Raw genomic sequence first — 12,431 nt, forward strand, 5'->3', positions numbered from 1 at the left:
CGGGGAAATTCCGGGGAAAAGGTTTTTAGGGAAGGTTTAAGTTAAAGGTAAAGATCAAGACTGTTGAGGACTAGAAGGATCAACAGGGAAGGAGAAGATATTAAAGAATTAAGAGGTGCTACAATGGCTCAAAATCAGTCTGACAGCAGTAAAGTACAACTGATGGTAAAACTCAATATGTTTTATTACCTGACAGAAACGTTAGAAATTCACCCCCTAATGGCTTCAGCTAACTGGAGACATCAAAGGACGTCATTGGTGGCAACAGTATCTGTAGATTTCTCTGCTGTGCAAGTCTTTATAAGTTAGGGGAGGAGCTTGAGCTTGTGAAGTGTTTGTTGCCAGGCGGAATAGGCACCAAGGAGCCCAGTGCAATGGCTTCCAGTTTCCAGATCAGAGAAATCTGAGTGAATGCCAGCACTGTCTGGGGCCGCAGGTGCTGGTTGACTGAGTAGCTAATACAGGTTCAGCCAATTTGAGGGAAGGAAGTGACTTACTCCACTACCAACAAGACAACAAATGGAGGACAGCTGCTACTGCACAAAGCATACAGAGCTGGAATGTGTGATTGGCTATGTCAAGTAGAGCACGTGCACTTCAGCAGTGATCTACAAGTGTGGAAACCCGCATGTATGCTTTGAGGGTTGTAGAACAGGCTCTCCACTTCAGCAGATTAGCATAGCAATCCAATAAGGGGTGCACAGTTAGAGACAACAGTAGGAAAAACAAAAAGTTTCCTGCCATGGTGAAGGCTTTACCACAATCAGTTCTTGCCTCTGAAATGGACAGTGAATTGTCTGAATATCAGCAAAGTGATCTGACAGCTATCAGGTTTCAAGGGATACAAAGAATACAAAAATATGGAAATATCTCCATAACATGTTGCAGTTCACTTAAACATGTAAAATCCACCTTTATGATGTTGAATCATAACCCCAATACAGTCTGCTTCCTCACACCTTGAGGGGATAGCATGCAAGATAAACGGTTCCTTCAGTGAAGCTGTATATCCCCTCAAAAACAAATCAAATACTGCTTTAAATAAGGAAGCCAATCCTAAGGACAGTGCTGCTTCAGTGTCAGTAAATCATACATACACAGTTGGCCCTGAACTTCTGAAGCTTCAAAACTAAACCCCAGGCAGCTAAAAGTTAAACATGGAATGCAAAGCAAAATAAACTGCCTGGCTCACCTCACTTGCCCATTATCTTAACAGAAGGCAAGTTGCCAATGTAAGCAAAATTACTTACCACTGAAATCTGATCTACTGGTTAGAGTCAGAGATATGATAGACAAAATGGTGCTAATCTATTCTCACAGTAACTCCTACCACCTCCCACCTAGCTCACAGTATGCAATCATCCTATTCAGAGTGAAAGATCTGGTGTATGCCTAATGAAAAAAAGAAAAGGCTTACCTTCACTTGGAAAGAAGTGTGCACCATCAGCTCCAACAGCTGCTTAACGCAGTCATGGTAACGATGCCTCATCCAGATCTTGTACTTCTCCTCTGCACTGTACTCGGCTGTAAAAGGGACAAGATCAAACATCTAATGTTTACACATCGTTTAACATTTCATGAAACCATGGCTGCAGCCAAGAATTTCCAACAAGTACACATTAAAACTAAACTGCTCTCTCTGTAGAGCCTGCTGTCACACAGCAGAGTATTAAGATCTGAGGGCCTGAATCACCATTATAACAGGACATACTGGGGGGCCTGGGGAAGGAAGGGATGAGCAAAGGTCAGCTCATCTTTTCTGGAATAGGAGATAACATCACTGCCACATTAACTTTTATGAACTGTATTTTATTTACTTTCACAGACCAGTTCCAAAACACAGTTCAGATGAAGGCAGCCAAATAAATGCAGTTCCTCTTTATTTATTACTACACTGAGGTCCAGCAACCTTGGAGTTCAAAAGGAGAAGAGATGTAAAGGATCTCTCCCGTGCATAGAAAATATGGAAGTTTTGCCTAAAGAAAGGGGAGACTAAAATTGCTATTCAGTCAGTTGAAAAACTGAATGTATCAGACAAAAGATAAGCAGACTGTAAAAGGTTTAATTAAGAAAACTGTGTACAAGGGAATGAAGTACACACGAAAAGCAAAAGCTCACTAGCAGCTGGGGTAGAGCATCTCTAAGTCTCTAAAGAGTGGATGGAAAAGTGGGTCAAGCCTTATAGAAAGTACGCCCCAACTGTACACTGATGCCATCCAGGACCAGTACTGCCAAAGCTCTAACCCAGATGGGGATAAAAACCTGAAATCAACAAGTAATGGGGAAGCAAAGCTAACAGATACACAGATGAGATGAAAATGTAGGTGCTAATATGCACATCACAAGATACTTTGTCCAGCAACTAAATGGCCACCCACAGAATCAGCTTCAGAAAGGAATTCTTTATCTGAAATATTTACAGCCTTTCTGAAATTAACAAGTGTGTTTAAAAATTCTTGCTCCATACAAAACGTACAAGAATCTCAACTGCAAGGAAAAAGTGGGGAACTATCAAAATTACAGAATGTGACAACACTGGCAAAAAACATGCAAAGTCACAAAATCAAAATAATCCGTTTAAGTGCTGTCAGTGGTCACCACCAGGCCACACAGGCTAACACCTATAAACTAAACTATGTATAAGCATGTTTTGAGAAATGGACGACCTCTACAAAACTGCAACCCAAATGTGCTTAAAAGTCACAAAAAAGCAGTTGAAACTCAAAGCTACACTATTAAGTAGTTATACTCCTGTATCTTACAGGTTTTAACGAGTGCTACATGTTCTTAGAAAGCCTGGAATAAAATGCTTCTAAACAATTAAGTCTTATGTTCAATCCTTTAACTATGCTGGTGCCTTATAACTATACTGGGTTACCAGATGAGCTTGGGAATTATTCTGATCCCTAAAACATCATAACCTCAGATCTCTATTAAGAGCAGACCACAAGCCATGCACAAATAACCCAATTAATAAAATGCAAATAAAAAGATTTCCCTGAGATGACAAGTGCATTTCCAATCCATTTACTCATATCAAAATATGAAGGCCTGGAAATTCTGTTCAGTACTAAACAGAGCTTGTTTCTATTCATCTCAACTGTTCTACAGTCTTCAAGGTGGCATATCACTGCCTTAATCTAATCTATCAGAATCATAATTATATATATATATATATATATATATATAGCTACCGCAAACAAATGTTTCCGTTCTTCACATCCTTTATTACACATCTGTAAACGTGCAAATTCACACAGCACTCATTTGGCAAATCTACTGTATATATTTTACAAATGCTTGCATTGTTGGAGAGGGCTACAACTGTTTTAGCTGTAGCTAAAACTTGAATACAACGACAGATACAAAAATGCTATCCACTAAGCTTCAGAACTGACCCTTAAAAGGGGGTGACAGGAATACAGTGGGCAGCTCAACAGCCCATAGAGGACGTGAATCTGCCTGATGTTTCCAGGTACTGAAGCAGCTCTTCCTTCCAGGAGGACAAGGACAGGAAATGTAAACCTTAGAACAGCAAATTAAAGGGAAATGCATATTAAATTAAAGGCTGTGGTATCTTAAAAATATCCCCCCACATCAGAGAGGTACTACAACTTCAAAGTTAAGCAAATAGGGGGAGGGGCTCCTACTCCATGAGGAGGGCAAAACCCCTCAAAAAGCACTCGTTAAAGAATACACATTTATGGGTTCTGAACATCAACTAAGAGCCCTATTTTTCTGGGACAGCAAAAATAAACAGACTCTCCAGGCTGTGACTCACTCCAATATCTCCAAACAACTAAAGCAGTTCCTGCCTAAGGATGAATATGTCTGACAAGTCTACAAGACAGTAGGTATGCGTGTTCATTTTTCTAGAACAGTATGACTGAAGGTCAAAGCCCTTATTTGAAGCTACAGCTGAAACGCCTCGGGGGAGGAGTTCATTAAGAAGTGTAGCAACAGACTTCATTTTTTCTTTGCTCCTTCTGAGTTTCTTTGCTCCTTCTGAGTTAATTTATTAACAAAAAAAAGACAGCTTTGAAGTTAAGCTTAGTGGACAGCTATCCCAAGACATGGAACTTAATAAAACGATAGTTCTGTGCAAGAGCAAAGATTACAGTTGCAAACTGAGTCTTCAGGAAACAAAAAGTACTGCCACTCTGTTCAGAGTATCATTACGTTACCAAAACAGAGCTGGAGAATAATTGCTTTTTGCACAAAACAGGCTTAGCCCCTCTCCCTCTATCTACGCAGGACAGTCTCTATTTGGGCAGCTGTTTCCTGCAAAAAAGATGAAAAAAAATATCCTAAGAGTTTATAACATGAAAATATGAACATTCCACTGGTTGTGGCATAAAACAATTATTCTCCATCTGAAACACCTTAATATGATATAAAAATTCTACAACAGTAAACTTTTATTTTGGCAAAAAAAAAAAAAAAAACTGAAGTGTAATTCTTTCCACTTGTGGAATCTGTTTGTCCTGCAAATCTTAAGTTTCTGTGAAAGAAAGTTCCACTTTGAAAATATGAAAAGCGGGCAACCCCTTCTATAAAAGCAGCAGGTGCAGAATCAAAGTGGCAAAGAATAATCACAGTGCCTGCAATGATCATAACTTATTTATGAAAACTGTACACAAAACAGCGAACTGAAACTTGTGAAACCCAAAAAACATATACAGGGTGACAGAACACCAAATATCATCCGACAAGTTCTCTGCATGACTATGCTTGAATCAAGGGAGGGCTTTGGTGCGTGCACCATCACTGGCAAGACTAGCAATTAAAGGAGTGTTGTAGGGCCACACTGAAGAAAGACTCAAAAGAGAGGAGTAATTTTCCATGCTTTGCTCATCTGAAAATTTTGGAAGTGATAACTACACCAAGGCAGTATCAACCCCAAAAGTGGGTCTAAAGTCATTCAGGGTACCAAAGAAAACTGAATACTGCTTCGGGTGGCTGGAGAGTTGTAACAGTGCTTCTTTTCAGTACTGTGATGGGGAAAGCATATTTGGTCAGCATACGTCAAGACATATTAGACTAGTAACTCTTATGGAAAGGTACCAGTATATTTTGTTTAGAATCCAGCCAGCATTTTGATCTCACTGTCACACGGCTGTCTGTAAAAGAATTTTTCACTGTTGCTCTAGATATATAGCGTTGTCGCCTCACAGTAAGACGCTGCCCAGTTCGATTCTCAGCTAGAGCGTCTTCTGCGTGATGACATGCGTGAACGGGCGTACCTTCGTTGAAGGTTGTGCGTCAGGGCTGGTAACTCGGCACATAAAAATCAACTACCAATCATTAGTGGACCAGAGTTTCGCTGTGGCGACCCCTAACCGGCAAAAGCCGAAAGACACAACAACAAGCTCTAAATATGCAGTGAAGAAAAGAGAAATCTCAGTTTTGCAAGTGGATTGTTTGGGAGGGGGATACCTCTGAAGACCAGAGGGTTAATCTCCCAACCACAGCAATAAAAAAGCTACTCAATTTATTAAGTATGGAAACAAATATTTAATTTAGTTTTGCCATTAAGGGAAACTTTTAAACAGCTGTAAAGTGCCCTGGGATTCTTTAGAGTGAAATACTGCAGAGCTCTATTTTCGCTTCCCACTTTAAGATGGCTGAGCTGCACTTTTTTTTTTTTTTTTTACGTTTAAAAAAAAAAAAAAGATCCGTTACATACGTCTTTAAAAACAGTTGTGATTTTTTTTATACTACCTTCAGACTTGTCCCCAAGTAACAAAGGTATGATACGTTCTGTGTAATCTTTGCCATCTCTACTACCCACATCTTATGGCACTTGTGTTCTTTTTATATGGCTTCCAAGGCCTATTCCCATATGTCAGATATTTTATGCCCTGCTTAATGTCCGCAACCTGTAGAGCATTCACAGGGTCAGTCTGAATTCCAAGTTTCAAGAAAGCTAAACTGAACAAATACTACATTTAAATAAAGCATTGAAAAAGTATTTATTAAGGACCAGTCTACTGTAGCATGCAAAGACATTTTGCCAGATCCAGTAATGTCAAGCCATAACAGCAACTTTCCACAAAGATGGGCTAATTTTCTGCTTTGATGTTTTTGTTTCATTGGTAATTTAGGTGCTTGTTGGGTTTTGTGTGAGTCTGTTAGGAGCAGGTAAGAACCATCCTGTCCAGGTTGTAATTTCTAGCAGTTTGTAATAATGTGATATATAATTATAATTTCTCTCACATATGAATGCGCAAAAAAGTCTAACCTGACAGAGAAAGTAGCAGCTCAGTTGGTTGTGGGACAGACTGAATATCACCAGCAAAAGGCGTGAACAATGAACACTGAAAATATTTTCAAGGAGGACATTAGTCAGTGGAAGCACACTGTACCTCTGTTTTTAACTTCTTGTTTGACAAGGAGTGCAACCTTTCTGCATGTCTGACAGCAGGCATTTGATCTGGGCTGTGGTTTTCTTTCTTTATTTACTTTTTAAACAAGAAATAGTTACTGAATTGCCACTTATGACGCAGGCACTCAGACATTTATATAAATGAAAACAAACCACGTTGGACATTTTCAGTTGCAACCTTTACATCTCGTGTAATATTCTATACGTACATTGACAATTGGTTATAACATAGCTCATTCAATTTCTGCCTTCATTTAAACCTCATTCCTCCTTCAAAACATTATTCTGCATGTATTTTTCACATAATTCCCATTTTTATATGTAAATTGCTCCTATCATTTTCTAAAGATTGTACTTCAGTTCATTTATCTCGATTACTAAATTCACTACTTCTGGTACAGTTGGTTTAGACTTCCATTTTCTAATTGCTTTTTTGGCAGCCACTAGAATTTAACTCAGCAAGACCATATTATGCCTAAGCTGTTCTGATCTGTATCACAGCTCAAAAAAATAATTTCCTTAGTTACACCAATTTACTCACATGGTACTTCTGGCAGAGTAGTCTGCCAATTCATTACACTACCAAAAAAATATGTTCTCGATAACCTCTTTCTCCTCCCATCACTCCTCCAACATTTGAAATTTGTCTGTGGAAACATTATTTGGAGTCTGACTGGGATATAAAAATACCTATGCAAACACTTCCAATCAAAAATCAGGCTATGGTTTTCTAAGTGATAGGAGAAGTAAGCTAGAAAAAATGGCTTTTGTTTAACTGCACTGCTATACGACACACAAAACATTCTTAAATTAAACAATCGTGCATGCTGGCAGTTAAGCAGAAGTAAGGAGGCGTTTTTATACACAAAGAAAGAAAAAAAAGAAAAGAGGGGAGTCCCCATTGCAATCACAATTTACACTGCATTTCAAAAAATCTTAAACACACATAACTAGCATTTCAAAAACTTATTTTCTACTGCAGTCCTCCCATCTGGTGGCCTCCACAAAAGCAGGTACCCACTGTGCAGTACATGGTCGGCACCCGCTTTAACATCACTGGTATAGAACAAAGTGAGGGGGACATTACTTTTCACATGATAATGGAGAAGCCTCTGTCTATCACATACCACAAGTGCAGAGGTGTCTGGGACACCTCACATGAGGTAATATCCTCCTCACTTTGTTGTATACCAGTGATGTTAAGGTGGTCAGAGATGTCATAGAGGCCAACTGGAACATTCTACTAACGGATGAACACATTAGGGGTTTGGTGGGGGACAGACTGTGTTTCAGATACAGGAACAAAAAAATCATTAAAGGCAGCTGTGTTATAAGTCTTATTGCAAGACTAATTTAGATGCAACAAGAATCTGTGGTACACTACCATGTGGCTCTTCACTATTGTGGTTACATCAACACTTCAAATTTGTTTATACATCAGAGTTAGGGGGTTACACAGTTTTGGAGTCATAGTGAATTGCCATACTTGTAACATTGTCTATTTAGCTATCTGTAACGCTTGTAACTTATGTTGGGAAAACCAATCACCCTTTTTTTGAGCACATCACGGAACATTTATATAGCATACGTATAGCTGATAAGAATGCACTTTTCAGGCAAGTTATTAATAATGACAATTCCCATGACTTCAGTTTTATGATAATAGTAGTAGAACAAGGTACACATTTGGGTGACTTTAAGGAATACATGGAAAGGAAAAGAGAAAGTTGAATTAGATTATTAAATTACAAGCTGATAAGACACCTGGTTTAAATGGTAAAGTTTCTATCAAGCCTGTTTTGAAATCTAGGGATCGCATTCGTTGAATTTTAATTGTATTAAAGTTTTGATTGGATGCTTGTGATGTCATGATTTGCTATATCGTACGTAACTGTTTTATGTCATTGTATTTTTATATGGTCTGAAGAAGCACCTTCAGGGTGAGAAAGCGCTTACCTGTTTTCTTTTTCATTTTGTTTTATTAAAACCGGCTTGTTTTTACCCACTTGCTTGTTTCTGCTAGGTTTCTGTTGTTGCCAATATATACTTTTTGGGTTTACTTAATACAAAAAGAGTACAAGATAACCTACTTTGACAGAGGGGGATCCAGAAAAAAACTTGAAAATTGCTACACTTCTTAAGATGCTTACAATATTTTCTGCACATATCATCACCAAGCAAAAACACTTTGCCATATAATCACAGAAAAACATGTTTCTAAGAAACCAAAATTGTTTTCTGTACTGTATGCAATTACCTTTTAACACAAAGGGGGATAATAATTAAAAGAAAATTGTTTCTGGTAGAACAGGTCAACATCAAACCTCACAATTTAGGCAAATGTGCCATTAGGGCTTTTATTCTGTACTCCATGACAAATCACGTGCAGCTAGAGTATTAACCCAGCCATTAGTACATGACATGTTCCTGAAGCACGTGTCTTCAGAAAAGACAACTACTTCACTACAGTGAAAATAAAAGAAACCGTACAAAGAAAAGACACTACTAAGAAGAAAAACAAGTTATTTGTAAGACATTTTCAGTCTTTTCAAACCCATGTTCCACAAAAGACATTTTCTGATCATCAACAAGCATCTGTGCTATCAGATACATTTCTCAAAGGCTTCTGCTTTTGTCAGTTACATAAATGTACCAGGCATCTCAATATTAATACAACTGCAGCACACTCGAGTTTGCCCATACATTGGATACTGCAAGGTTTACTTTTTTCCAAGTTTATTCAGTAAGGATACCAAGAGAGGTCTGCAGAGATTCCTCATTTCTTTGAAAGAGGATGCTACTGTGTTGTTGTTTTGGGCCTACATACACACAAGCAATAACTAAAAATAAAGCATTTCAGCGTCCAAAATGGATAACATAATACATTTAAGAAAGAAATATGCCTGCAAAGATCTACAAAATCCTCCCTTCATGACAGCAAAGCCAATGCACTTATTAGATATTTCTATTTGAGAGAGTAAAGTTAGATCAGACTACAAAAGTGACATGCATGACTGCTTATGTCGTAAATAATGGTTTAATAACAATGTTTGTTAAAAAGGGTGGCAGGAATTGAACAATTTATGTAATATTGCTTAGGTTTTACGATATATAGCAATATATGTGAAGTATAATGTTTATTAATTTAATACAATTTGATTACTTTTGTATAAAATGTAAATTTGCCAATGTCACACGTAATAATTCAATAAAGGTGTTTAACAGACTACAAAGTGACACAGGTCCTTATCAATACATACAGCCCAAATGGGTACACTTTTCAAAATGATTTTACTTTATCAGCATGTCGTAAGTGTAAAACAGCTTAAAGTCTTTAACATTCAGATTACAAAGTCTGTATTGTTAGTAAACCACCTTTGTCCTGCCACAATCTTTCCGGATAAGAATCCTTAGAACCTTCACGGGGACATCTGCTTCCTTGTTTCCAACTATGCTGGTACCTACTTCCTAGGGCAATCTCTCTCTTCTGCACATATGACATGCTGATAAAATGAACACTGAAAATTGAGTCAATACCTACCAGAGAACTGCTTGTTGTCCTGTATGCCCTAATGAAGTCCTGTGTATCACTGTGTATTCTCCAGTAAGTGTGCTGAACCACTCCTTTAATTATTACATCAGGACAAAGTTATATATCTCTCATAATATCTTGACAAAGGAAGGGTTGCACACATCTTTGTATACACGTTTTTGCTAGTATTTTTCCAACTCTGCCCCTCCAGTGCATCTACATCTGGCCCTTTTGTTTTCACTCCATTTAAATGCGCAATTCCTTACCTGTTAAGGCTTCTTCCTCTTTTGGCAACTGGCCAATATAAAGATCCCGCCTTTCCAACAAGGTGCTGAACAATGTTTCACATGTTCGAATTGCACAGAGTAGTTCATCTTCCTGGTTAGACTAAGGCAGAAATAAAAATAAAATGTTAACATTACCAATAAGGCCATAAAACTGTGTACAAGTCAAATCAAAGTAAACCATTTTTTCAAGAATCAAAATCATGGAAACCGAATAAGTAGTATTCTGCAATATACTACTTATGTCTAGCAATTAGCAGTCACATTGAGCCTTTCAAAAACAGTAATACACTTGGATACACTTCATTACAGATTGTCTACAGTTGATAAAAGATCACATTTCGATGTTTTCAAATCCAAGAGATGGAAGCGAGGACCATAAAAACAGCTACCAGATACAGCATGGTGCCAGAACATTTAGAACATTTTCTTCTAAACCAGTCTGTTTTAACATGTTCCCCCTTAAAGTGTCAAATGAGGAACGTTTTCCTGTTCAGTGTGCGTGTGCGTCTATATATCCAATAAAACACCAATGCGACCACCACAGCAATTTACATAAAATCATACTTTAACAAAGAAATTAAATAGAGGAGCACTTTCGGGTAATATCTACCCTTCTTCAGATCTATTTAAAACAATCAAACTATATTTAAATTCATCTTGACAAATCATTCGTCAATACTTGTTCACGTGCATAATGTGCTTCATTCATACATCTTATAACCAATGAATACACAATTACAATTACGTTAATTCGTAAGAAGTGGTTTCCTCCAATCATAATATTCAAACGTCACTGCTGGAACTTAACCAATCAATCCTGAACAATGTCGTAGGCAACACCTCTATACTAGTTCAACCGGTTATATTTGCAATGTCCATATCCAATCAGTGACTGCATTCATATTCTACTTCTAATCACAGCACTAATCTCAACAACAATGGAGGCCAATCATCATACACAATTATGATGACACTTCAGAGAGTAAATTACCTCTGCAAATCGTTTTAGTCATCGTCTTTACAAAAAGGGTGTCAATCAATACTGCCCGATGTCATTGTGTACTCCTAATAATTCAACTGACTATTGGAGTAGATGCCCTCTCAAATCAGTGGCCTTATTCACATTAACCTTACAATCAGGGGCTACATCTAAATGAAAAGTAAGGACAAACAAAAGATGTCAATAGGTACTGGCCGGTATCACAATAAAAGCCTCCTAACAATTCAACTGGCTAGTAGAGGGAATACCATCTCAAATCATCAGCCTTACTCTTATTAGCCTTCCAATCTAAAGATGCAACTAAATAGAAGCCGTATGAAACAAAGACCATGACTCAAGCAACACCCAGTTCTGAAGGACGATATTACGCTCATGTTTCGAATTCTGACGGCTGTTTAAGCATTACACACCAATAAATATATGTTTTTACAAAACTGAATTGTTCTAGGCAGAGACTTTATATATCGAAGTACGCATTGCCTTTAACTCCACATACTAATGTACTGACAAAGACTTGAGGACATTTAAATTGTTGGATCACAGTTTCCTTCATACAATACTCAAACTGTTGGTTACAGCAGAGTTTCCAACACATATTATTGCAGTTTATAAAGACACTCTGCTTGTGCTGTGCAGAGGAGATCATAAGGCCAAAATATGCATATCCACAGCTAGTGGGATTTGGCTTTATTGGCCTGAAATTGTCCATTGAAACGACAAAGTAAGTCAAGGCCATTCAGAATAGTCATAAAGCTGAAACACCCAACGTTCTTAAGGGTCATTTGCATATGTCCCAGGTACCTCTGATTCAAGAGGTTTGAGGGGTCACTCAGTGGAAGTTCTAGCTTGGCTGGAGTTTTCATTTAGTTTTTTACTGATGGGTTTTTCTGTGAGACCTACTCGCTCTACTCACTTTGTTTTAGTTTGTTAGTTAGGATATTTTGCAGTCACCCTAATGGTAATGGACATCAGCTGGGTATAACAGCCCTGGGTTTCTTATACTTAGTCAAACGCTGTGCTGAGGAGGTCATAAGGCTGAAATATGCATATCCACAGCTAGTGGGGTTTGGCTTTATTGGCCTGAAATTGTCCTTTGAAATGACTTAAAAAAAAGAAATAAGTCTTGGGCATTCAGAATCGCCATACTGCTGAAATACCTGATGTTTATAATGGTCATTAGCATATATCCCATGTGCCTCATATTATTTTTTTATATGTGAGCATAAG

At 37.9% G+C, this 12,431-nt stretch overlaps 1 protein-coding gene across 1 annotated transcript in view; it reads right to left on the reverse strand.

Moving 5' to 3' along the window:
• NOC4L (nucleolar complex associated 4 homolog) overlaps positions 1-12,431 on the reverse strand; it is a 528,079-nt gene that overhangs the window by 430,498 nt on the left and 85,150 nt on the right. Inside the window, exons 2-3 of the mRNA XM_044065551.1 lie at positions 10,184-10,304; positions 1,418-1,524 (exon numbers count right to left, since the gene is read on the reverse strand). Coding sequence (XP_043921486.1) covers positions 1,418-1,524; positions 10,184-10,304 — 228 coding nt within the window. The remainder of the gene's footprint in view (positions 1-1,417; positions 1,525-10,183; positions 10,305-12,431) is intronic.

This window comes from Protopterus annectens, chromosome 1.part0, assembly GCF_019279795.1.
Source record: "Protopterus annectens isolate FY-2018-M chromosome 1.part0, PAN1.0, whole genome shotgun sequence".
Lineage (NCBI taxonomy): Eukaryota > Metazoa > Chordata > Ceratodontiformes > Protopteridae > Protopterus > Protopterus annectens.